This window comes from Serinus canaria, chromosome 6 (assembly GCF_022539315.1).
Source record: "Serinus canaria isolate serCan28SL12 chromosome 6, serCan2020, whole genome shotgun sequence".
In the NCBI taxonomy this organism is placed as follows: domain Eukaryota; kingdom Metazoa; phylum Chordata; class Aves; order Passeriformes; family Fringillidae; genus Serinus; species Serinus canaria.
The window spans coordinates 4058201-4084830 of NC_066320.1; the positions used below are offsets into that span (position 1 = coordinate 4058201).

At 44.4% G+C, this 26630-nt stretch overlaps 1 protein-coding gene across 2 annotated transcripts in view; it reads left to right on the forward strand.

The window, feature by feature from the left end:
- PRKG1 (protein kinase cGMP-dependent 1) overlaps positions 1-26630 on the forward strand; it is a 367092-nt gene that overhangs the window by 298411 nt on the left and 42051 nt on the right. For both annotated transcript variants that reach the window (XM_050976335.1, XM_050976334.1), the window contains exons 8-9: positions 6086-6151; positions 13641-13715. In XM_050976335.1, the coding sequence (XP_050832292.1) occupies positions 6086-6151; positions 13641-13715 (141 nt within the window). The remainder of the gene's footprint in view (positions 1-6085; positions 6152-13640; positions 13716-26630) is intronic.

A 26630-nucleotide genomic window follows, 5' to 3' on the forward strand; every position in this document is an offset into this window, starting at 1 on the left:
TTTATAAAAACCCTTTTACTCCATAATGAAATTTCCTTAAATTCTTGCCCATTTTAACACTGGAGGTGGTTTAGTGCAGACCCTCCCATGGAGGAGGAGCACTTTTGTTCCTGATTTTTAGTGCTGTGAGTCCTTCCTGTGCTGGATGGCCTCAGATTCAAACACCGTGTTGGAATTCATCCAGATTTGTTCTTAAATACCTGCTCACCTCATAAAAATGATAAAAAGAAAGAAAGGATTTCTTGAAGGGTCATCATGGCTTGAAATGATGAGTGTAATAATTGCTGAGGTTTTTATTGTGCCTCCCCAGTGCTGAGTGCTGAATCTTCCACCCTCATATTTGGGTGGTCAGCAGCACCTGCCATATAAAACCCCCACAAAATCACCTTAAAGGTGTCCTCAGAGCACTGAAATCCTTCTTGGCAGGGTGGGACACCTCCACCAAAAGCACAACAGAGGTGGAGGTGTCGAGGTCAGCAACTGTCACTGCCATAAATACATTTTTTGGGTATTCAGAGCAGTAGCACCATCCATCAGCACACCACCTGCAGTGGGAGATGAGCCTGGGAATGGGGATCCATCCCTTTCCTCCTGGGAATCTGCTGGCTCACAACCCTAAGTTGCTCTCCTAATGCTGCTCTTGTACTCCCAGTGCCAGGTCACCCCCACCAGGGCCAGGAATTAATTTCTTTCCATGCCAGTTGAAAAGAATATTCATTTATTTCTTTTTACTAAATCAAGAATAGGCAGGAGGTTGTTGCATCTCCCCCTGCTGCAACTATAGGCCAAGATGCAGGTGAAGTTATAGAAATTATGTATTTATTATTATTTTAATTTTATTTCATTTTATTTTATTTATAGAAACAAAAGGCAATCAAAGCTTTAAAAAGACATTTTTAAGTCTCCAGGTAGGCAAATCCCTCTTTTTAAAGGGTAGAAGATCACCAAATTTGGGTACCACTCCTCAGAATACCCAATAAAACTGATTCTTATCTCCCACCTGAAAGTCATGGTATAATCAGAAAATACCCAGTGAAACAGAAGTGAAGATAGAGATGTGGGCTTTGAGCTCTTATTGCTAAACCTGAGCTAGTAACTGACTTTTCCCATTTTTTCCCCCTATCTGACGTGTCTTGTCCTAAATGCTTTAAATCAGCCTCATTAAGAATATTGTAACAAGGTCAAGTGTACAGTGCTGGAAGGTGGAAAAATGCATTAAAGAACTCAAATAGCAGCAAATGAGGAACCTCTGGATAGTCCTGTGGCATAATTTAAAACCCACCAGAGAAGACCTCATTCTTTTATTTCTGAAAAGCCTCATTAACAGCATTCTCAGCTGATCTTTCCTGTGGTCCCAGAGAACGGGAGGTTTCTGCCAGGGACTCTCCCAGGCAGGTTCTGCAGGGCAGCCACCAAGGTCCAGGCACTGACCCACCTGCTCTGGGTGGTCCTTGGAGGTTCTCCAATTTCTTGAGCTAAGAAATGGGGGTTTATCCTCATTTTTAGGGAAGGAAATGGTCAACATGAGGAAACAACTGGGTGTGGCTGTGTCCATGGGGTCACACAATGGTTTAGGTTGGAAGGGACCTCAAAGCCCATCCATTCCCACCCCTGCCATGGGCAGGGACACCTTCCATTGTCCCAGGCTGCTCCAAGCCCTGTCCAACCTGGCCTTGGGCACTGCCAGGGATCCAGGGGCAGCCCCAGCTGCTCTGGGCACCCTGTGCCAGGGCCTGCCCACCCTGCCAGGGGAGGAGTTGACAAAATGGGGATCAGTCAAAAACTGAACTTGATGACTTTGGAGTTCTTCTCCAATTCTGTGGTCCATGTCTGCATCAATCACCTGGATCTGCCAGATTTCCATGGGTGAAATCCACCCCAGACCAAAGTTTGGCTTTCCAACCCGTCATCTTCCTGAGAACCCAACATCCATTTGCCATTGGCTTTGATATAAAAATGCATCTCTGGGATTAATAAACACAGCATGCTCTACTAAACTTTTATGGGTTTTAATGTGCAACTAATAAAAGGGCACCTTTTATTGGAAAAAGCTGCACTTGAAAAGCTATTTCATAAAAGATCTTGTAAAAATTCCGTCAGGCATTAAAATCTCGCTTCCTAAAGGGAATGAAATACACCAGGAGGGATTTGACTCCAAGGTACCCTGGTTTGAGGACATGTAGCAAAAAGCCCATGTGATTTAGGCTTCATGGGTATTGGGGAAGCAAAACATTTGTTAGAGAACAACAATTCAGCTTGTTGACTTCAAAAATACTATTTTACTGTTTTTTTTACTCAGTATAAGCCAAATGTACAACTCTTCAAATAGAAAACGTACCAGCTCCTTCTAATACTTTGTTTTATGCCTTGTGAGCATCTTGTTAGCACTTACTGACTGCTCCTGAAATACATTTTTACTCTCAGTGGCTCCAGCTGAAAGGTTTAAGCCCTGCCAAGGGCTGTACAACAAGATTTACAAAGGAAGAGGAGCCGTTTGTGATAATTGACTGGAATATTTATGAAGCTGAGGCCTCAGGTCTTTCAAGGCTCTGTTGGTCAAGGAAATTCTGCTCTGTCTTTACTGCACTGAGGGTTCTAAAAGTAAAAAAAAAATCCCAGGGGATGGTGCTGGGATTTCACCAGCCTGGAGCAAAGGAGGCTCAGGGGGGACCTTGTGGCTTTGCACAACTCCCTGCCAGGAGGGGACAGCCAGGGGAGGTCGGGCTGTGCTGCTAGGGAACAGGGACAGGACAAGGGGAAAGGGGCTCAAATTGCTCCAGAAGAGGTTTAGGCTAGATATTGGGAAAAATTCCTTTTTCAGAAAGGGCTGTCAGACATTGGACTGACTGCCTAAGGCAGAGGTGGAGTTCTTATCCAAGGAATTGGGAGCAGTGGGAGCTATGGGAGAAGGTATTGGAGCAGGACTTCAAGCAGTTGGGGGATGTAGGAAGGCAAAAAAGAAAAAGCAAAAAAATTGGGAATCACCTCAAACATTTTTACATTTAGAGCAAATTATGGCAGCCTACAGTAAAACCATGAGACAGAGGCTGACATATAAAGTCATCTCTTCTGAAATTGAGTTGTTGACAGCTTGTCAAAATTGTTGTAACTTCCCAATGCAGTGAACTTGGCTGTAAGTTCCAAGGAGGAAAACAGATCTGTGCATTTCATCCCTTAAATAACATCCTCATGTTTCCATTGGTGTGGAGGCATGTCACCCTGATTTTTTAAGATTTTCTAAGCCTTCTGATGTTTACATTCTTGTAATGAACTTTCTCACACACTTTATGTAAATAACTTATTGTTTTGCATTCTTCTGTAGAGGAAGAGAAATTTGATAGGCTGTTGGTTTGTCCAGTGTCATTGGAGAGGTGGCACTGTCACCCTCCATTCCAGTGTCTCTTTTAGAAATCTATAAATGTTAGAGTCAGAAATTAAAAAATTTTCAGAAATTGAAAAGAGTAGCATGTCCATGCTGTGTTATTCCTTGTCCTAGAGTGACAGTGGCACACCTGGGAGCATTTAGGAACGTGGCTGTTGTTGCCACCTAACTCCACTGTGGGGCTGAGGAGCTGGAAAGGGCACATCAGGTCTCCTGCTGGGATTTTTGGCCCTTATCCACAGCCAAGGATGTCCTGCGGGCTCCCAAATCCTCCCCTCTTGGGTTTCCGCGGCCGAGGGCCCCCGCAGCAGCTGTGCCCTTTGTGCCCTGGGCTGGGGGAGCTGGCACATGCCAGGGGGTGGCACGGAGCTGGGAGCTGGGGAGGATGAGCTGTGTCCAGAGGGAATGAGGCAGCAGCCGGGGCCATGGAGCGCGAGGGGAGCGAGGGCGGCTCCACGGATGAGGAACGAGGATTTTTGGGGAGCAGCTCCGAGGAGGAGGAGGAAGGGGATGAAGGCCAGGCAGTGTCCGAGTCAGTGCTCTCCTCTCCTCCCTGGGGCCACAGGGGGTGGTGGGGGACTGCCAGGAATGAATTAATCAATTAATTGTCAATAAGTTCTGTTTTACACATTGTACTTCTAATAGCTGCTTAGTGCTGTGCTCTTCAAATAATTACTTGCATTTAATGCACTTGCAGTAATTAAACCACCTGGGTTTTTTAACCTTTTTTTATACCATTTTTACCTGGTTTTTTTACCATATAAAGCAGCACTTTTCACTTGTCATTGCACTGGTAGTAGTTACTTTTGCCTTTAGAGCTGTGCATTTACTGGGAGTAACCTCTGCATTTAATATTTTGCACTGGGTAGTAATTAGTTGTTTCGTGTATTTGCTGGTAATTAGTTTTTCATTTAATGCTGTGCACTGGGAGTAATTACCTTGTTTTTAATTCTCTGCACTTGTAGTAGTTACTGTTTCAGATAATACCATGATTATTTGTTGCATTTAATGCCCTGAACTTGTAGTAACTTCTGAATTTAATGTCTTGCGCTTGTAGTAGTTACTTTTCCCTTCAATGCTGTGCATTTACCAGTAGTAACTTCTGGGTTTAATGCTTTGCACTTGTAGTAATTATTACATTTAGTGCTGTGCCCTTATAGTAATTACCCTTGCATTTAGTGGAGTTCATGTGTAGTAATTACTTCTTGCAATTAATGCCATGCACCTGTAGTAATTCCTGCTGCATTTAAAGCTGTGCACTTCCTAGTGGTTAATTTTCCACTGAATGCTGTGCACTGGTAGGAATTACTCCTGAACTTGCAGTAATTACTTGTTGCCCTTAATAGCATGCACCTGTAATAGCAACTTCTGCACTGAATTCTCTGCACTTGTAGTAATTATTTGTTGTGTTTAATGCCACCTACTTGGAGTAGTTACTCTCTCATTTAATGCTGGGCGTTTGCTGGTGGTTGCTCTTGCCTGTAATCCCCTCTTGGTAATTTCTTTCCCAATTAATGCCTTGCACTTGGAGCTTTTCATGCCATGCATTGGCCTTTAATGCCATGGATTTCTGTACCTCCCTGTGCTGCAGCTGCTGGCCAAAGTCACCTTCTAGAAAAGGATGGATTAATAGAAGATAGCAGAAATTATTTGGAATTATTGGAATCTCATTTCCAATTTTATTGAAAATGTTGGAGCTGAGGCCACTCATTTTATTGTATTTTCCTGGTCTGTAATCATCTAAGTATAAAACAGTAACCAATCATGTCTGTGATCCACGAATCCACAGGGATAAATGTATTTTTGTGGCATCTGGGATAATGGGACAAATGTGTTGAGCTTTAATGGGAATTAGTGGACACCAACAAGTTTGAGTTCTCATTTTAAAGGATCAATGTATTGTCAAAAGCTGGCTGCAGCAACTAAATGAGGAGTTCAATATTGTCCTTCCTGATCCTCTCTGCATTTACCCAAGTTTTAGGAGTTAATAGAGATAATTATCCACTTCTATTCCACTACTTCTTTCTCATTGCTTTGAATTAGCACAATGTGATTTTTCAGTGGGGTTAATTAGCACGAATACACACTTAATTCCATTCCAAATAGACCCAGAGTCAGCATTCCAGCACAGGCTGGAGTATCAATGTATTTCTGCTTGCTCTGCTCTCAAGGTATGAACATGAAGAAATTAAAGTTAATTAATGGTGACCTCAAAGGGAGAGTGCAGGTGGATCACCCTTTTTTAACCATATTCCTGCTTTAATACCTCCAGTCTTTAAATGGGAATTTCTATTCCTACCAGCACCTGTAAATCTGATTTTCTGCCTCAGTGGAAGCCTAGAGTGGTGTTCCAGCCTAAATGAATGAGGGGTGTGCAGAAGAGGGGAGGTCTCTCCTGCTTGTAATCCACTTACCCTTGGCACTTGGAAAGGTTGGAGGGAATTGGGATAAAGTAAGCCCAGAAAATGCAGCGCTGACTCTTAAACGCTGGAACACCAAATCGATCCGATTAAAATGAATTAAATTGATTATTTTTATTAGTCTTGGAATTCTAGTCTTTTATGAGCCTAAATGGGTGATGAACACAGCAAAGAAAAGCTGTGAAAGCCAGAAATTCATCCTCAAAGTGTTTGAAGAACCCTGTGTGTTGGAAATCAGAAGATTGTCACGGAAATAACTGGAGAAATGTGTTTTTTCTTGCAGGGAGGATGTCAGGACAGCCAACGTCATCGCAGCTGAAGCAGTCACTTGTCTGGTCATAGACAGAGAGTAAGTTCCTCCTTCTGCCTGGGGCTGGGGGAAAACTCCAGTTTAAACCTTTTCCAGAGCTTAATGAGAGCCTTGGATCATCTTCTCCAGAGAGGCCTCTTAATTTGGGGTGATGAAGTCACAGATTTGATGAGTGGAGGGAAGGTGCCCCTAGATCAACGAGACAAAACTCAATAGTGACAATTAGAAAACTCAACAGTGACAATTACAAAACTCAGTAGTGACTATTAGAATCACAGAAAGTCCAAATGGAAATAAAGGAGGAGCTGGAATGACTGTGGAAATTCCACAGCATTTGCTCCTGGCAAACGTTGGAGCAAGGTGTTATCCCAGTCCATGTGGGGATGGAGAGTCCTTGGGAGAAGGCCACAGCCCTGTTGGCAGCTCTGTCACTCAGAGGAGATTCTGGAGATCAGAAGAGTAAAATAATAATTTATACAGGAAGCTTGAGAGAATTAAGGGGGGTTAATCCAGAAAAAACTGTGCCTGGATGCTCCAGTGCTGCAAATCCAGCTGCTCTCTGCAGTTACTGGGAATGGGATTAAAAAATGACATAAAAATGGAACATGATTCCTGGGCTGGTTTTGCTGTTGTGCAGCACTGGCACAGACCAGTACAAGGCATGGACACTCCCAAGATGATGGGAATCTTTCCATGGGAATGTGCTAAGGATCTGTGAAACCCACAGAGAGGGTGAATAGAATTTCACTGCAGGAGTCCCAAGAAACCTGCAGGAGGGAGCCAGAAACTGTGAAATAACAACAAAAAATTGCTGATGTTGGAAAGGAAAATAAATCCACTGGATTTTTGAAGTATGTGGGACCCACCTGTGGGCCTGGAGCTTTCAGAGCAGTGTGGATTGTTGGGGTGTCTGAGCAGGGCCAGGAGCTGGATCCGTGATCCCTGTGGATCCCCTCAAGTGATTCTGGAGCCCTTCTCTAGTTCTGGTGAGAGATGGGATTCTGTGCTCTGTTAGGGCTGATCTCCATCCCCTCAGTCCTGCTGGGACACCAGTGGTTTGTGTTATCTCACAGGCTTCCATTTCAGGAAATCCAGCATTCTGTACAGGCTGAGCTGGGGAAAATCTTCAGAAATCCTGATAAATTCTGATTTATGTTAACTCATTACTAATTGCAAAACCCATGGTCTGTCCATTGAACACAGGTGGGAAACACCTGAGGGTTCCTTTCTCAAACTGGTAGGGAAAACTTCCACCCTCCCTTCTCATGCTGAGGGGCAAAGAGAGGAAGAGGAATTTGATCATTTAGCAAGATAATATTTTGATAATCTCTATGCTTTTACTAATTAGGTAATTTAGCCATCATTAATTCAGAGAAATAAAAAGCAATGAATAATGTACACTTTTTATTTTTACACTTTTGCAGCAGGTAGTTTTGGTTTGCACTGTGAGAGTTAAAAACCCCAAATATTTCGAGTCACTCATTCCTGATAATTTCCCAGACTGTTCCTTTCCTTGTCTCCTGTGCCTTGTCCTCAGCATACAATGCCCTTGAAATAGTAAGGAAGTACAAGTTAAATTTAAACTGATGAAGCTGTGGTTAATCTACCTCAGAGATTCTATTAACACTGTGCAATTAGCAGAGTAACACTATTTAAAAAATTCTTATTTATAGTGCAAGAAAAGTGACCCTATTGATAGCCCTATTTATAGCTCAGAGCAGGCTGTCCTGTGTCCTGGCCAGTGCTGAATTTCATGTCCCAGCTCTTCCTTAGGCTGTTATTTTATAGGAATGACAACAGCAGGAGCAACATTTCATGTGGAGATAAACTTGTGGCAATTTGGGAAATTGGCTGAGGAAAAAAAGAACCAATTTTTTATATCCAGACAGAGCAAATTTTACATCTTTTGGGTTGTGCTGGTGGATGAGAACATTGAGTGACACAGGAGGCGGCAGTGGGAGCAGGGAGTGGGTGTTCCCTGCAGCTGGAATTTGTTCTGTGCAGCAGGAGGGGTGACACAAGTCACTGAAGCTGCCAAATATTTTCCTTTTCCCCGACAAGCTCTTTGCCTAATCAGATGGAACCACTGAAGCAGCGATTTCCATGCTCTGTGGGTGTCCCCATCTGAAGCCGCTCAGCAAAACTGGTGTTGCAGTTTCGAAAAACAAGTGATGGCAAAAGACCTTAACACATGGAATTCCTGGAGAATTCCAGCCTCACTGACCAGCATCACCCACTGGAATTATCTGCAGCAGGGGAACTCTTCCAAATTCCTTGTGAAAGGCTTCCCAAGACATCCAAAAATTGTTCCAGCTGCCACGCTCTCCATCTCATTTACAAAGCCAATCACACCTTGTTGCCACAGGAAGTTATTCCTAAGGGAGGCATGAGCCTGGCTCTGGATTTGTCAATTTTCCCAGCAATTTTAGGGCTGGTTTAGCTGCTGCAGGGTTTGTAGTTTGGGGGTGAATAATGTGGGAAACCTTCATCACAGGGATGAGCCAGGAGCTCTGGGCAAGCTGGGTTGGAGAAGAGAATTGCCTAAGTTGGGTTGGAGAAGGGATTTGCTTAAGTTGGGTTGGAGAAGAGAATTGCCTAAGTTGGGTTGGAGAAGAGAATTGCCTAAGTTGGGTTGGAGAAGGGAATTGCTGAAGCATGACATGAGGGAATGCTTTGCCTAAAAGGATCTCTGGAATTTATAAAATATGAATAAAATGGCTACAGGGCTGAAGCAGCAGGAGTGGGAAATACCACGAGGGAAGTCAAACTGCAGCTCATGATGGGTCTTTAATTACCAGATGATGTTGGTGCTGCCTTGCTTTTTAATTTCCTTGTGAAACAAGAGGGCTCTTCCAGTCTCAAAAACACCCCAAAGACTCCCAAAAACTATGACAGCTATTTTCGCCAATCTAGGAAGACGTGCTTTGCAAAGTGCATTTCCAGCATCTTTTTCTGGGGTAGGAATGAGCAAAATCCTGACCTAACAGTGAAAACAACCTGCAGGAAGCATTTGTTGCATCCCATGGTCTTTGTTCCCACTTGTCCTTGTCCTGAAATTATTTGTTACAAAAAGCATTGGTATTTTTTCCATCTGGAATAATGAATTTCAGTGGGATTTGGTCCTTAATGGTTTTAATCCTTCCCTGTGAGGGTGGGCAGGCCCTGGCACATATTCCCAGAGCAGCTGTGGATGCCTCTGGATCTCTGGAAGTGTCCAAGGCCAGGCTGGATGGGGCTTGGAGCAGCCTGGGATAATGGAAGGTGTTCCTGTCCATGGCACTGAATGGGCTTTAAGGTCCCTTCCAAGTCAAACTTTTCTAGGAATTTTATGGTTCCCGTTGGGAGCACCATTCATTTTGGTCCCCCAAGGAAGAAAATAAAAAAATTGTGCAGTCCTACCTGGTCAAGTGCATTTGAAAGGAAGAACTTGGAATTCAGACAGGAAATATTCCAAGGAATTTCCCATTATCATCAAAATTTCAACACAGAAGAGGAGGCACAGTGGTCCAGTGGAGAAAATGAAGCGAGAGGGTGACAAGGCTGAGGAAATGAGGTGGCAGCCCTGTGAGGGACCACAGCAAGGCTCCATGCTCAAGCTCTCTGGTGGGTTGGGATTGATTTATCCAATGTCTTTCCTGCCATGGAGCAAAGACCCAACCACGGGCTTATGGAATTGGCTTGGAAACATCAAGAAAATCCACACAGCATTCATGGGAATTGTGGCAGACAAGGCCAGCTGGATATCTGATCATCTGAGGGAATTTAGAGAAGCCTCTGGGTACTTGAGGAGCCACACAGCTCATTGCAGCCCCACCATTTCCTGCTGCTCAAACCTCCACTCTGGGAACACACATTATTATTATTTTACAGCCCCTTTCAGATGGCTTTTAGGCATTTTTATTTCCAAGCGCTTTTTTTTAAAAAAATTTATTTACAATTCATGGACTTTCTGTCTTTAGGACTTGCCTTGACCCTACAAGATCAAGACTGTTGTTAATGAAGTTTTTCCTGTGGTGGCACTGCAGGAATTCATCCTCTGGGAAAAAAGTTACTCTGGGAGCTGCTCCATGGTGCTGCCTCCAAATTGTTCTGAGCTTGGCCTTGTCAGAGCTCATCCTGGTGAATTTACAGGCTCCTTGGAGGCGTTATTAGATTTGTTCCAGAAGTACAGTTGGGGAAAAGTTAACAAATATGTGCTGGATTTGATGGATTGGTCCTTCAGGAACTTGTCTGTAAAAGGTCTTCTGATAAAAATGGTGCAGACACGCCTTGAGCATCTGTTCTGTGGATCAGTTTGAATAAAGATGCACAGGCAGACTTCACTCACAGCCCTTTTGTGTGGAGAGAAAACAGGAGGGAAAGGCTCCAAACTCATTCCTGACGTTTGGATCATCATTGGCACCCTCAGGGACAAGTTGGTGCCACTCTATAATTGTTGTTTTTTTTTCACACCTACCTCTTGAAACTGAGAAAGTGTTTGAAAGTGTTTGTGGCTGCTCCTGAACTGTCGGAATATTTACACCGAGGTTGATTCGGGTTCATCTCTTATTTATATGGGATTTTTTTTTCTCCTCCATATAATTTATTTATGGTGCCAACAACGTTTTCCTGGAGCTCGGAGATTTAGCAACACTGTGGGTGTTGGGAGGACAAAATTGCCTCATGCAAATGGAGAGAGAGAGAGGAGCTGATGGATCAGAGCCAGAACAACTCAAAGCCCAGCTGCTGCTGACAGAGAGTTACAGAACTACCTGGAATTTACTCTAAATGCTGTTTTTCCAGCTCCTTATCTTCTTCAGCTGCACCTAGCAAGAGGATGCACTTTTTTTTAAGGCAACATTTGAAATATTTCAGCTATTTTCTGCTTTTCCACTTTGCATTTCCCATTTTTTGTCTGTGTTTCAAAGCCTGGGTTTGGTTTTTTTTTTTCAGGGAGAGCTGTGTGATGTCAACAAAGGTTATTGGATCGGCCCTCCTGGCAAGGGAAATTGGAGAAAAATGAAATAAAAAAGTATTATCCTGGCATGACTGACCCCATATAAGCTGAGCCGAGCTCTTTCAGTGGAGATTTTAGGGTTTGCTGCTCTGCTGTTTCTCCCAGTCAGAGCAAAGTTTATCCATGGAGAAAATTGGTTATGAGGAGAGAATAGAAAAAACGAACAGAAAAAGGCCACGGGGAGAAAAAAACCTGAACAGTTTCTGATTGAATTCTGGGGGAGGCTGGGACTGAGCCGAGACTTCAACAACGTTGAGATGGGCAATAAAAAAGGGACTCAGGTGAACTTTGATAGCTTGCCCAGTGCTAAATCTGGCTTAAAATTTTTAATAAAAATTAAGGGGTTTTGAGAAACTGTTGTTGCTCCTTTCAGTGACTTTTTCTTCTTTGCTGTTTCACTAGAAAAGATTTATTTGCATTGCCAAAAAAAAGGGTATTTTTAACCCTGCCACGTTTTCCCAAGCAAACCAAGCCTAAATCACAATTTATGCCTTAGGTGATCTCTTATGGCCTTCCAGGATGGTGTTACTGTGTTAATTAATTGCCTAAATACCTGTTTGGGGTGCAATTTAGGCATGAACACCCCAATCCTGCTTTGCTCTCACTGTCACCTTCAAAGTCTGCCTTCATCCTGAGGCACATTCCCAGCAGCAGGAAGATAAAACTTGAGGAGCTGAAGGAGCTGAGTTGTTTTCACTGCTGAGCAGGGAATTTGGGGTTGAAAAGCACTCCCATGATTAACATGTCCTAATAATAAAAATATTAGTAATTACCACACTGGTTAAAAACCGCCAACAGGCGTTTATGTGAGAGCAAAGGGTTTGTGCCTTCTCTTCCTCATTAATGAATTAATTAATCTGCCTGCAGAAATTATTTCCTTGATTGAATGGTTTGAAATATAATGGATTAAGTGGAGGGAAAGACTGTGGAAATTGGTGTGGGCAGAGGGCATTTCCTGAGCTGTAATTCCCAGCAGAGAATCCCAGGATGGGTCAGTTTGGAAGGGCCCACAGTGGGCACTGGTGGCACCTCCCTGCTCCAGCAGGGCCATCCCAGAGCACAGGGTTGTGTGCACAGAGCTCTGGAATAGCCCCAGGGAGGAGAATTCCTCTGGAAAAGCTCTTCCAGCAGCTCCAGATCCAAACCAGCTCTCCCAGCTGTCACCTCCTGCCCACAGGATTGTGCCTCCCTTGGTTCTGCTGTAAGTGCTATCTCCACACATCCATGGGGTGCATTCCATAGGGTCAGATATCTCCTGAAGGACCCTCCTGGGTCTGTCTGTGTGTCTGAGCCACTCAGGGTCCCACTGTTCCCATCCCAGGAACACTGAGTGTCCCCAGCTCACCCCGTGCCTGGCAGGACACTGCATTTCCCCGCCTGCCCTGGATTTCCCTCACCTGCTCAGTGCCATTCATTCCCTTTGATCCTACAAATCCTCCTTGAGAAAGGGCCATATTAAACATCCCCTGCTTATTCCTTATGGCAGAAATGTGGCTTTTTCTTTTCTTTTTTTCAATGTTTCAGTTCATTTGTTTGTCACCTTAGAGCAATTCCTTTTCTTCAGCTCGGTGTTTCGTGCCTCAGGAGTGTCAGGAGCACAGAAGAATTGCAGGGTTTTCATTTGTGAGGCTGTGACATTAAGGCAGAGATCAGTCAAGAGACTCTGGTTTGCAGCAGTTCATCTTTTCAAATTCTTCTTCCTTGAAAAAAAGAAAACCTGTGTGTGACAGACCCAGACTGGGAATACTGGAATTGGATAGCAGAAAGCAGCTTTTCACCTGGAATGGTTCTGTTTGAAGGCATTCACTGATTTCAGTTATTAATTTCTGGTTTTTCACGGAATCCCAGAATGGTTTGGGATGGAAGGAATATTAAGGATTATCCTGTGCCACCCCCTGCCATGGGCAGGGACACCTCCCACTGTCCCAGGCTGCTCTAAGCCCCGTCCAACCTGGCCTTGGGCACTGCCAGGGATCCAGGGGCAACCCCAGCTGCTCTGGGCACCCTGTGCCAGGGCCTGCCCACCCTGCCATGGAACAATTCCTTCCCAATATCCAACCTGAATTCCCTCTCTTCCAATTTGAACCCCCTTTGATGTGTTTTTGGATGCTTTTTTTCTCTAAAGATGAGAAAGCTGGGATCCAGAAGTGAAAATTTCACTTTGGAAGCATAGGGATTTACAGGGTTCCTGGTGGGAGGACAGGGATGTGATGGTCGAGGTGCCTCCACCAGCCACATTTACTCTGAAACTTCTACTGGTGGTGAAAACCTTCAGCAGCCATTTCAGTGGGCTGGATAAATAATTTTGGATCTCCTTGGCATTGGTTTGTGCCTCTCCAGCATTTCTGAGGCCTGGGCCTGGTGGGTCATCTGCCAAAAAGCTGCCAAAAAGCCACGCTGGAATTCTTGGCTCCCAGGTGGAATCCCTTCAGGTTCAGCAGTGGACCTGGTGGGACTGGATGATCTTCAGGGGATTTTGCAACTTTGGTGTTTCTGTGATTTTCCTCTCAAAGTCTCCTTTTGTCTTTACAGCTCCTTCAAGCACCTGATCGGGGGCCTGGATGACGTCTCCAACAAAGCCTATGAGGATGCAGAAGCAAAAGCAAAGTAAGTGCTCAGCATCAAATCTCAAACCTCTGTTTGGTGATGGTGCACCTCTGGAATTCCCAAAAAACCCCTCCTTGTTCTCCATGCAATAATACCAGGCAGCTTAAAAAGGAGAGATTCCTCCTGTGGATGGAGGGATTTTCCTCCTTGTGTCTCCCTGGTTCTCCCCGTGAATACGGAGATGGGTCTCCTCCAAAGCCAGGTGGGCCCAAGGTCCTGCTCAATCACAATATTTTTGGAAGATCCACAATCCAGTGGATCTTCCAGAAATCCTCCTGAAATATTGAGGTGAGAAATATATGGTGAGGTGAGAAACTCCAGATCTTGGAATTGCATTGGAGGGAATTGTTGTTGAAGGCATTTCATTTCTTAAGAGAGCTCTGACCTTTCTCAAATACCTTCCGAAGTCAAACATGTTCTGAGACAAAGGGTGGGCAGTGGAATTTGTCATGTGAGGATAAAAAACTAGAGCTGCCTTGATGTGAAGCAATATATTCATCTGAAGTCCACAATAAATATTCATTCCTTTCAGAAGGGAGCTGTAGAGTATTGTATTTTTTAAACCCCCACTTTTTATTAATTCCTGAGCTGCAGTTTGATTTTAATCTGTAATCTTTGAGCTCTGATTCTATCCCAATGATTAAAGCTTTTCAAGAGGATCCTGTTCTGCTTCAGGAGATGCTCAGTGTCAACCAAACACAATTGAAAGGCAGAAGTTGTTGAAAAGAAAATTCAATTTGCTCTATACAAAACTTCTTTGCTTTTCCTCCCTCTCACTTATTTTGCTTTTATGGGGATTTTTTTCATAGCACATTGAAGAAGGGGGGAAGTGTTCTCTCAAAGTCAAATGCTGCCTAAATTGCAGATTCCAGTTGGGTTATACATGGAAATTTCTCATTAAACCACAGGGGCTGGAATGGTGTCTGCTGAAGGTATTGGGCACCTCTGTGGAGGGAAAGTGAGAATTCCCAATTAAGTGTTGATTAAAAATAACTCTTGGTCTGTTTCAGAAACTAAGGTCCATCTCAAAAGCCTTCAGATCATTAGCAAAACTTGTTAATCCTGCAAAATACCCCCAGATTATTTCTCTTTTCTTATGTCTGAGTGATGTTTGAAATATTATATTTAATTAATTTTAAGGTGTCTAAATGGTTGCATTTTAGATTGGAATAATATTTCCCTGCCTCAGATCAAATGTAAACTTTCTTCTTATAAAAAAGTTCCATTAAAAAAGTTAAATTCCCTAAATTCTTGTTGACCCAATTAAAAAAATGGGAGACTATCAACTTCCTTTACCATCCCCAAAAAAAAAGGGGATTTGGGGCATGGAATGCTTCAGTCAGATAATCCCAAATATCCCCTGGTCATTCAGTTATTATTTTATATTCATTTTTGTGTGTTCCTATTTGGGTTATATTGATTTCTATCGGAGCAGAAGAGAAGAAAACATTATTGGGAATAAAACTGGGAAAATTTTGGGTTGGGTCGTAAATGATATGGTCACAGAAGGTTTTTGAAGGTGCCACCACAAACCATGTGTGGGGGTCACCAGAGTGGGGGTGACAGTGACATTCTTGTCACATCTTGACATTTTGCCTCAGACAGATCAGGAGGGATCAATGTTGTCTGCCTGGAAAAAATCCAGGAAAAAAGGAATGTCCTATTGAAAAATGGAGTATTTAGCAGTCAAATTCCTTATTCCTGTTTGCTGGGCTCCTTGAAAACCAGCAGAAGGATGGATAGAGGAGGGAAAAATTGTAAAGTTCCTTGGAGAGAGAGCCCAGAAGAATTGTGAAAGTTCCAGAAAGTTTTCCAGAGTTACCTGTCGAGGCAAAACTCCTTGGGAGAAAAGTCTCCTTGGCAGCAAGTTTAACCTGGATTCCTTTGCAAGCAGCAGTTAATTAGCTCCAGCTAATTGTCCTTCAAGGGCCTATTTTTTCCAAGGGGAGGTTTGTGGTAGGGAAGAACTCGGAACATAAAACGTGGGCAGGTTTGTGAGGCTTTATGCAAATCCCATGGAATGTTTTTGCTCGTCTTTTTTTAGCTCACATCTCCTTTTCAGAGCTCGCTGCCAGCTGGGAAAAGGCCTTGGGATGCCTCCTGTGGATAAGTGGATCAGGATGACCAAGGCCAGCTTGGGCAGGATTGGTCTAGTGGGAGGTGGAAGGGGTTGGAACCAGATGGGCTTTGAGGTCCCTTCCAACCCAAACCATTTTAGGACTCTAAATGCCTACAAAATTAGTGGCATTGGTTTTTTTTTTTTTTTCCCATCTCCATGCTGGAGCACATCCCTGGAGTCACAGAGCTCAGGGCATGGCTGAGGGGCTGTTAGGCAGAAGTTACAGGCTTGGAATATCTTTCCATGTATCCATCTGTCCTCCAGGCCTGGAGGAGCTGAACTATTTATTGAGTTCATTCTTATTTTAGAGGCATTTTCCTGTTTTTTGTCAGCTTGGGGTTGGCAGCTCCCTTTAATGTCCATCCTTGGTGTTCCCTCTCTTAAATCAGCAATTGCAGACACGTCATCTGTGAGACCAAGGTTTTAATTGTAGGCTGTGATTTTAATTATAGGATTAAGCAGACTATAATATGAATTATAATATTCTACTCTTTGAATGTATTCAAATGACTTAATGAATTAATTAACTAATGGATATTATAGTTGCCTCCTAAAAAGGGAAGGAGAGAGGCGAATTTGCTTCATGCTCTGAGGAACTGGGAATCCAGAAGAGCAGCATTCATGTCCCAGTGCCAGGCCCAGCCATGCTGGCATTTAGGGCATGAAGGAGATGCCCAAATCATCAGGATTATCTCAGTGTAGGTGGTTTCCAGATGGAGCCACTCCAGCAGCTTCCATAAATCCAGGAGGACACAGGAGGGTGGCTTCTGCTGCAGCTGGTGGTGCCAAGTGGGGCGAGGTTCAGTGACCCCCTTTGCTCAGGGCACACCAATCCCTCCTGCTGGGCTCATCCCAGCCTGGGAACTCTTGGCATTGATCCTGTGCGATTATTGAACCCTTACCAAGGTTGGAGAGGTTCCTCTCTAGCTGCTGGCACCTTTCCAGGGCAGGGCTGTGGCACAGCCACACCACTGAGGTGTCCCTTGTCACCCAGCTGGGACAGCTGGCAGCTGCCTGGCTGTGCCCAGCTGAGCACAGCCCCCAGAGGCCCTGTCCCTGTGCTCCCATCACATTCCCAACTGGCTCCCAGTGCCCGTGGCCTGTGGCAGCAGGGCTTGGAATTGGTCCCAGCTGAAGCCTTGATGCCCTGTGAAGGCTGAGCTAGAACAGAGGCTGGACAGAGTTAAAGAATAAAGCAGGGATTTATTAAAAGGATCTCCTCCATGGATCCACCTTGGGCAGCACAAGAGCCCAGCCAGGGCTGCACCCAAGGTGAACCAAAATGGGCACAAAATGCACACCCAGTCATGGGGTCTGTCACTTTGATCAGTTCTGCTCCATTTGCATCTTGGAGTTCATTGTCCAGTTCCAGGTTTTGGTTATGAAGTCCCACCCTTCTCCTTTTTCTCTCTTAACCATTGTTTATACTTTTTGGCCTGGAGCTTTGTAACAGTTGTCCTTGGTCTCAAGTTGGAAAAGGATTGTTTTGTCTCACTGCCCTGTGAAGAGAACTTGCTAACACTTCATATGAAGCTCAGAGTTACAAACTAAAGCAGCACAGAATCTGAAAAATACAAAAGCTGGGACTTAAGGCATCAGCCTGGACTCTGGTGCCTTCATGCTGTTGCTCCAAGCTCTCTGCAGGTAGAGGTTGCTCTGACTGCACTTCTCCCTTGTTTTATTTCCCATTCCAGCTGTGTTGCAGCCCTGGGGGAATGTCTGGAAACTCACAGCCAAAATTAGCTGCTTCTCCCAGGGCTTGAGGGGACAGGGACCTTTATTTAGTGTATGATGCCTTTCCATGTCCTTGCAGCTCCAGAGCCCTTCATCTTTCTGGAACTGTATTTTAATGAAGAGCTTCATTAACAGCTGGACTCAGAGATCTGAGAGCTCTTTTCCAACCTGAATGATTCCATCCAAACCTTTTGTTTCAGTCCCTTTTTCTAGTCCCCTTTTTCAGTCCTTGAGATGTCCTTTTTTTTTCACCTTACACCCGCTCTCTCACTCCATTTATTCATAAAAAAGCATCCCAGGAGTTAATTGACTTAATTTTGCTGCAGAGGGTGGTTATGAATATTTTTTCTATTTTATATACCTATGGAAATGAAACAACATAGAATTATAAAGATATCTAAGGAAAAGAAGTAAAGGGCAAGAGGAGAGAGAGTAAAGATCCCACCATCCAGAAATGAGACTTGGTTGTTGCAATTTTGATATCTCTGGGTCCAAGTGATGGTCACAGTCTTGATCCACTGAGGATGAGGCTGGATTGGCCCTTCATCTCCATAAAAAGGAGCAGAAACCAGCTTATCTTCATGGAAGCTCCTGTTTTGGTGTGATGGAAAACCTTGGGAAAGCTTTGCCTGCAGATGCTGCCTCTGCAGGGCTCTGTCCAGCCTGCTGGGTTGGACATCCAGCCAGCCCTGGGGTTGTGTGGCTAAAACAGCCCTGGGCACTAGGGAAGGAGGGTTTTATTTTGTTTAGAAATTCAGCTGAGATAAGCCAAGAAAGATTTTAACCCCTGCCAGAAGGGAAAGGGGCAGAGTTAGGGTTCCAAAATGGGAGCTGCCAGTTAGAGAGGATGATTTAGTGAGGGTCTGACTTGGTGCTGGGCTGGAAAACTTTGGCTGGAATAATCCACCAAGGCAATTTTTTCCTGCAAGAGACAGTGTTTGCTGGCTTTGCAGCATCAGGGAGCTGTGCTGAGGGGCTCCATCCCCCTCTGTGTCCCTTGTTCCCTGAATTAGGGACCATTTGGGAAGCAGCTTTTGCCTCGGCCATCCGTGGTGCCAGACTGGGGAGAAATCCTGTGGGATGTGCAAAAAGCTGGCAAAAAGCTCCTCAGGGCTATAAAAAGCAGAGGTTGCAGTCATTTCCTTTAAGCTGTGTAAATAATTAAAACCCTTCTCCTCTCTGGTGAGGGCTGTGGGGAAGCAACAGCTGGAACATTTAATATTCAGAAAAACTGAGATTTTAGGTGGCATGATTTGGCCTCTAATATGGAAGAGCTTTTTCTCTTCCTGCTGAAGAGTTTTGCTTTTCCCCAGCATCCAGCCTTAAATAATTTGTCATTCCATCCTGAAGCTGCTGCTAGTTTGTATCCAGCTCTGTTACATTCTCCTGATTGCTGTAATAAATAGGGCTGGAATTAGAAAACATCTCAGAAATCATTTGAAAATGTGAGAGCCCAGCAAGAGAGCACGCAGGGTGACGTCCCTAAGTGAAGGTAAATGCTAAATATGACTTTGTTTATTGTGGGGGGCTTGCTGTTTGTTTGCAGACTTGAATTATTCACACAGAGACCACACCAGGCAGGCTTGGTGACTGCTTCCCTCTGGAGAAAGAGCACTGGAAATGCTCTGTCCCCCACCAGGGATATGTGGATGACCTTTTGAAAGCCAGGTTGTTTTATTTAGGTAATAATCTCTGTGCTCTCCCCTTGCTCAGCTGACCTTTGGATGTGATAATGGGCTGGGGCACGTCAGATGGAAACCTTGGTGTGGAAAAGTCAGGGCCTCTGGAATGGGCTGCTCTTCCAAAAGCTGGCTGCATTTGTTTATGGGATTGGGGCTGTCCTCTTTGTTTTATGGAATTAGAGCTGTCCTGAGGAAGCAAAACTGCAGCAGAAATCATCCCTAGGATAACAAATCCCAGGGGGAGCAGAAATGCAGTGTGGATGACTCCATTCCAGCTGCACATGGTGGGAGCACTTGGTGGTCTGGGCCTTGGAATTACCAACCATTCCTTGGAAATATCAACTATTCCTGTGGCATGGATGGGAATCCTTCTCTCAGGAGCTGCTGGCAATACCCTGCTAATCCCTGAGTTTGGAGCTCTGTGCAGCACTGGCTCAGAAACCTTGGCCAGTTTTGGGGGGGTTGAGGCAAAAGCAGCCTTAAAACATTTCCATGCACCCCTGGTGGTGTAAATTGGTTGTCCAGCACATTTTGGAGTTGTCCCAAGGGTTTGTCTAAACAGCTTTTAAGGATTACACCACTGGAAGTTAGGCTATTTCTGTCCCACTGTTATCTGCTGACTTAAATAAGAGGGAGGCACTTGAAGAAAATGCAATGCCAATAAAACTGAGTGATTCTGCTGCTACAGGGAGCCAGTGATGTTGGAACTGCTGGAAACAGGTGTGAGATCATTTGTGCCTTTCCCAGAGCTGCAGTTCCCTGCTAGTCCAGTTCTGCTTGGCTGTGCCTCAGCAGCTCCTAGGAGCTCAGACCTCACTTTTATATCCAAGAGTTTCTAAGGGGAAGGAAAGAAGGATATGCAGAGCCAGTGAAAGATGAAGGGTGGGTATGTTGCTGGTGCTGGCACCCAGGAAAGGTCTGGCAGCAAAAGATTTGGGACCCAGAGGGAAGCACCAGGGCAGGAGGTGGGACAGTGTTGTGTCCCTGCTGTCAAATTGTCTTGGCAAAGGCATTGCCAGATGAAGAAGTTTCTTCCCATTCTCCCAAAAAACTTCCCAGGCCAGGATTTATGGGAGTAGCTCCAAGGTTTGGGCATGCTGGTTGTTTTAACTGTAGGGAGAGGGGAAGGAGTAGAGGGTGGAGGTTCCTGCTTCAAAATGAGTGAATATTCATTGTTCTCCCTGCAAACATCAGTGAGGGTGGTACCTAAAAACTGCCCAGCAGATTCAGATGACCCCAGGACAGAAGCTGTGTCACACTGGGAGATGAAATTCAATCACCCAACTGTGAAATGGAAGAACATAATCCCACTTTAAGTGAAAAACACAGTGCAGCCTTAACTCCAAAGGTGCTGCCAACATCTCCATCTCACCTGCAGCTGGGCCACCAAAACAAACATTTTTTATTCTTCCCTTTAGAAAACAATCACTTTTCCTGAGGGCTCAAATTCCTGTCCATGCAGAGCTTCCAGTCTAAATGTTGTCCCTATTCCACTCAGGATTTCTACCCTCATCTCATCCCTTCCAGAGCCTAAAGGAGCTCCAGGAGAGCTGGAGAGGGACTGGGGACAAGGGATGGAGGGACAGGACACAGGGAATGGCTTCCCAGTGCCAGAGGGCAGGGATGGATGGGATATTGGGAATTGTTCCCTGGCAGGGTGGGCAGGCCCTGGCACAGGGTGCCCAGAGCAGCTGGGGCTGTCCCTGGATCCCTGGCAGTGCCCAAAGCCAGGCTGGAGAAACCTGGGACAGTGGAAGGTGTCTCTGCCATGGCAGGGGAGGCACTGGATGATCCTTAATGTCCCTTTCATTCCAAACCATTCTGGGATTCTGAGAGAGGATTCTAGGACAGGTCTGTGCCTTTCCTGCTCCCAGCTGTGGGACCCTCAGGATGTGATGCTCCTGTTTTTGGGATCACCAGGAAGGTGCCAGCCTCCCATTACAGTAATATATACCATAACACTGAGTAATGGAAGTTTATTTATTTATTTAGTTAGTTTTGTTTATGTTTTTAACATCATTATTATTATTATTATTATTATTATTATTATTATTATTATTATTATTATTATTATTATTATTATTATTATTACTATTACTATTACTACTATTATTACTATTATTACTATTATTATTATTTTCTCATGTGCTTGTTTGCAGCACTTGGAATGCCAGAATTGTTTAGTTTGGAAGGGGCCTTAAAGCCCATCCAGTTCCATGGGCTGGGACACCTTCCACTAATCCCATGTTGCTCCAAGTCCATCCAGCCTGGCCTTGGACCAGATTTAGGGCATCCCAAAGCCCACACTGAGCAGTGCACTTGGATTTCCTGGCTGTGCTCTCCTCCATTTACACTGATTTGCCCTCATTTGCATTTGCTCCATTTTCTCTGTGTCTCACTGAATACTCCATGGAATGGTTTCAGAAGTACTGAGCTCTAAATCTTTAAATCATCTGAAAAAAAAGGTAAAAAAAAAAATAAGGAAAGGCAGTTGTCATGATTTAGCTGATCCCACAGTTTCTGCAGAGGTGTAACAAGATGAAACATCAGAAATAGAGATAAGATGACATTGTGAATATGTGTGATAGCTCAGTGCCTGTAAACCTTGAAAGAGGAGATGAAAGCCTCATCTGGCCCATTATGTTGGACATTAATGTAAAACTGCCTGGAGGTTTTTAATGGGGCTTTTGTTATTAAATTTCTGATGCGAGTTAAAAGCCCCTCAATCGTGGCTGTATTTAAAATTCTTTTTCGTGATGGCAGTGAGGTGTTCCTGGCTCTGTCTGCTCAGCAAAGCAGCACAGGGAGATGTGTTTGAGCCCTGTCTTTGCTATCTCTTCGTTTCCTGTCACTTCCTGTACAATTGTTGGGTTGCTCTGTAGAAAACATCAAATAACATCATTTATTGATCACAGAGCGAGGGATTAGAGTGATACCATGAGCATCAAAGTGTGCAATTGGAATCTGCTCAGCTGTTGATGATCTGTGTTAAACAACTGTGCCCTACCTCCTCCAAGGCCTTCAGAGCTCCAGGTCCTGATCTGAGTCTGTCACAGACAGGTAGAGAAATTATAAAAGAAAAGCCTCATAAAATTAAACAAAATTAATAGCTGGCCTGTCACTTCTAAGTGCAGCTTAGTAGTTTGCAAGTTCCCATGTAAAAACAAGCTGGGGAATGAGAGCTTGTTAACACAACAGTCTATTCCTAGGGTGTAAAATAAGTGCACCTGTATAAACAACAAGATCTGTTTCATAAGTATCAGTAGAGAAAATATGTAAACTAACCAGAAATACAGAGGTTTGATAGATATGCAAAATACCATGTACCAACCAATGTGGATGCATTATCAACAAATAAGATTTGACCCAGTGCCTTCTGACAATCCTATAAAACATAACCTACACAACAACGATCTGGCTTTTCCTTCATGAAGACAATGGAGTCTTGGTAACTTATTGCAGCATTAGTCGTGGATTAAATCTCACAGCTGGGTGCATTTCCATCCCAAGATGCTTCCTCAGCAAGGTGCATTCCTCACACAGGGATCCTTATTCCTTCAGCCCTTTGGAGGCTGCCCCTGTGCAGGAGTGATCTCATTTCTCTTGGAGGGCAACATGGAATTCCCATGGCTCAGAACTCTTTGAGGAGCCCCAAGTGGGAGCAAGGCTGGGACTCTTGGAACACACAGGGAAATTGCCAGGGAGTCCCTGCAGATGCTGGCTTGGCACAAAACTAAAAGCCTCCACTCGGCTGCTTTAAAACATCAGCTGTGCCCTTAAATTCTACCATTTCCACTTCCCAGTTATTTCCTAACTGCCTGCAGTTCAGCTTTGAAAGCTGTTTCACCAACCCCACTGCTCCAAATCAGCTGCTTTAATAAGGATGCAGGAGCTGAGTTGTCATATTTTGCATCTGGGTCAGATTCAGACATGAAAATATTTAAGAGTTGAGCAAGTGCTTAGTGAGGATGTGACCTCCTGCTTGGAAAAACAGCAGATCCAGGAGAAAATGCTGCTCCAAGGCTTTTGCTCCCTGCTGCTCACATGTGCCCTTGCTAAGTATTGAAGCTGACATTTAAAGCAAAAAGGATTTGTTCTCATGTTTTGTGGTTGAAAAAGGTAAAGTCCTGCAGGAGTGAGCCTTGCACCGGTCACAGACCACACTCAGCACTTCCCAAAGTCCCCTGAGAATTAAATATATTCCTATTAACTATTAATATTAAATAATAAAATGAAATATATGATGTTTATCTGGTTTTAGTTGGTTTTAGCTAGTTTTTCTTGCAGCCAGCTATAACGCTGGTCATTTGAACTTCCTTTTACTGAGTTTGGGAAATGCAGCAGCAAAATGAGGAATATTTCCTCCTGTTTCTATTTGTGTTTCAACCTCTCCATTGTTTCCCAGGCAGGCAGGTTTTTATCAGTGCCTTGTTATCCAACTCCTTGGAAATGGAGAAACCACTCAGACTTCCCAGGAGAGCCAGGGGAGGGGAAAGGCTGGGAACAAGTAGTGCTGTACCTTCCCTTTGCTGGTGGGTTGCTGATGGTTTCAGGTGGGAGTCTCTCCACTCAAGTGTCCTTTTATGTGAATCTCTCTGCATGGCTTCAAGCATTTTATTGTTTTAAACATGGCTGGGGGAAAGAAATTCAAATATTTGTTTGACCTGCAGCCTCTCCTGTGTCATCATACTGAGGAGGGGAGCATAAGAGAACTGAGCCTGGGGGGTGCCAGGGGCTGCATTGCTCAAAAACCCAACAGGAGCTGCTCCAGGGAATTCTCCTTTTGAGTCAGTGAGGGTTGGATGGCACAGCCTGGCTTGGAAATGAAAATAATTGCCAACAACTAAGCTGTTTGAAAGTTTTCCTAATTTTCCCCAAGTTTCAGTGGATGGCATTGCTTAGAAAAAGAACATTTCTAGTAGAGGGCATCACTCCTTCTGCTGCAGGGGCTCAGGAGAGGCTGATCTGTGCCACCCCTTTGGAGAAGGCACAACAGGGGTGCCCAAGGATAAACACTCCTGGAATATTTGTAAATGGCCTTGAAAGTGTCTCTAGAAAAAGAAATATTATTTTGTTATGGCCTTCTAAAAACTCTCCAGGGCTTGGAATAGATTATAGTCCCAGCAGTATCTCTCTCCCATTTCCAGTGTTCTTGTTGGGAAGAACCCTACTGTCATGTTGGACTTGAATTGATAATTTCAAGGTGATAATTTTCAATCAACTTGATAATTTTCCTGAAGTCCTTCAATTTAAAAAGCCCCTTTCACTGTTAAAAAATAAAATTATCCAGGACCACTTTCAAGATGCATCCAAAAGCATCCAGCCTGCTCTTTCCTCAGAAACCCATTTTTACAGTTCTTTGTGCAGAGAACTTCAATCCTTGTGCCAATACTCATTTACAATTATTAAGTCCACCTGAGAAGGTCCTAAATTAGTGCTTGTTGCCCTGCTCCCACATTGCAAAGCTCCAGTGTTGAGGGATGAGAATCCTGAGTGACTTGGGGCAGTCAGGATCAGTCCTGGGAAAGAGGAGCTGGGGTTTTGGTGCCTCCAAAACTGAATAATGCAGAAAACAGCTCAGTTTCCAGAAGTGAGAAACCTTCTCACTTGACCCCTTCCCAGTGAGTCTGGGCACTATCATTTGTGTGCCATCTCTTTATTTGATAAGGTGCAGCCTTATCTGGCTCTGCCCTTAGAAAAGCCTCGTGCCCATTAGTGATATTTATTTGTCTAATAAAACACAACATTGCCAGCTTGGACCTGTTCATTTGTATTTTTACACTTCTGCTCTTTACTCTCAGTTTCTATGGGAACCTGGGCTGTTACAGCAGTGGGGAATAAAGAGATGAGAAGAAGTCTTGGAAAACACAACTCTGTTTCTCCTCTGAATTGGCAGACTGGCAGGCACAAACACTCAGCTGAGATCCAAATAAACTGGGAAAGGAGCAATCAAGGCAGGAGAGTTGATAACCATCAAATCCCTCCTTGCTGAAACACCTCAGTTGTGCTTTTCTACTTGGAAAATCCAGGTGAGGTGCTGAGAAGCTGGGATTGAGGAGGAGATAACAGGTTGTGGTGCTTGACTTTATGGCTATTTTAGTGCAGAGTGCTCCAGTGCAACTGAAAATTTTATCAAAGTCCTCTCTTTTTGGTGTAATTAATTGCAGCTGATGAGGTGGAAACGTGGTTCATGTACAATTCTGTACCTGAGAAACACAGTGCAGATCACCCATTCCAGGGGATCCTTCAGGATCTGCTGCTTCTCTCAGTGGTTAGTGCAGATGAGCTGAAATAATGAGCAAGAAATAATTAGGAGAATCCCCTTCAGGACATTCCTTGCAGCACCATGATGTGAATTCTGGACCAGATGCTGGGCTCGATGATCTGACAAGTCTTTTCCAACACAAACAATTCTGTGTTTGCACTTCAACCTGACTGGGAAGGATGTGGGTGCAATGCTCTGAATGCATAGTGTCAGCAAGCTGAAGATGAATTTTACATCTTCCAGGATGTCTGTGTATAAAATCCAGCAGATTTAGTGAGGATATAAACAACAAAAAGGCTTTTGAAACAGTTGTGGCTGCCCCTGGATCCCTGGTAGTGCCCAAGGCCAGGCTGGACAGGGCTTGGAGCAGCCTGGGACAGTGGAAGGTGTCTCTGCCCATGGCAGAGGTGGCACTGGATGGGCTTTAAAGTGTCTTCCAAAGCATTCCATGGTTCTGGGATTTCAGCAGAGTGACTTGCTCAATACCAGCAGAGGCTCTGATGTTGGAGGCTCCAGGAGAACAGCCTTTTTCCACAGCCCTTGGGCTGAAATTGGCTCATCCTCCCATCCCCAAATCCCAGGGAGGGGTTTGGAGCCCTGGCAGCTTTGGAAATACCACAGCTAAAGCCTCAAAATCCACTCTGCTTAAAAATAAACAGAGAACCACATGTTTTGTGCCTTAATAAGCTAAAACACTGGCACCTACTTAAAAAGCCAATTTTGATTTAGTCCTGAGGGATGCAGACACTCCTAATCCCCATGTAGAGCTTACAAAGGAGCTCTGCCCCCCCTGCCTTGCCTGGTGTTAATCAGGCTGAGGAGCCTGACAGGAAAATCTCACAGAATTATGTTTGTTTGGCACAGAGCTGAGTTCAGGCCTCCCCTGATTCGTTTTCAGTCAAAGGGAAGCTCATCTGAAAGCTCCACTGCTAATTCCAGGAAAGGAAGAAGGCATTAAGGTTCTCCTGGGAGTTTCAAGTGACAGCAGAGCCATTAGCAGAGGGGAAGTGCAGGAAGATGATCTTTATCAGAAACCACATATTTGGCTGTAGAGTTCAACCCCAGGAATCACTGTTTGCCCCCTTGGTTAAGGATTGTTTTATTCCATTTAAAAA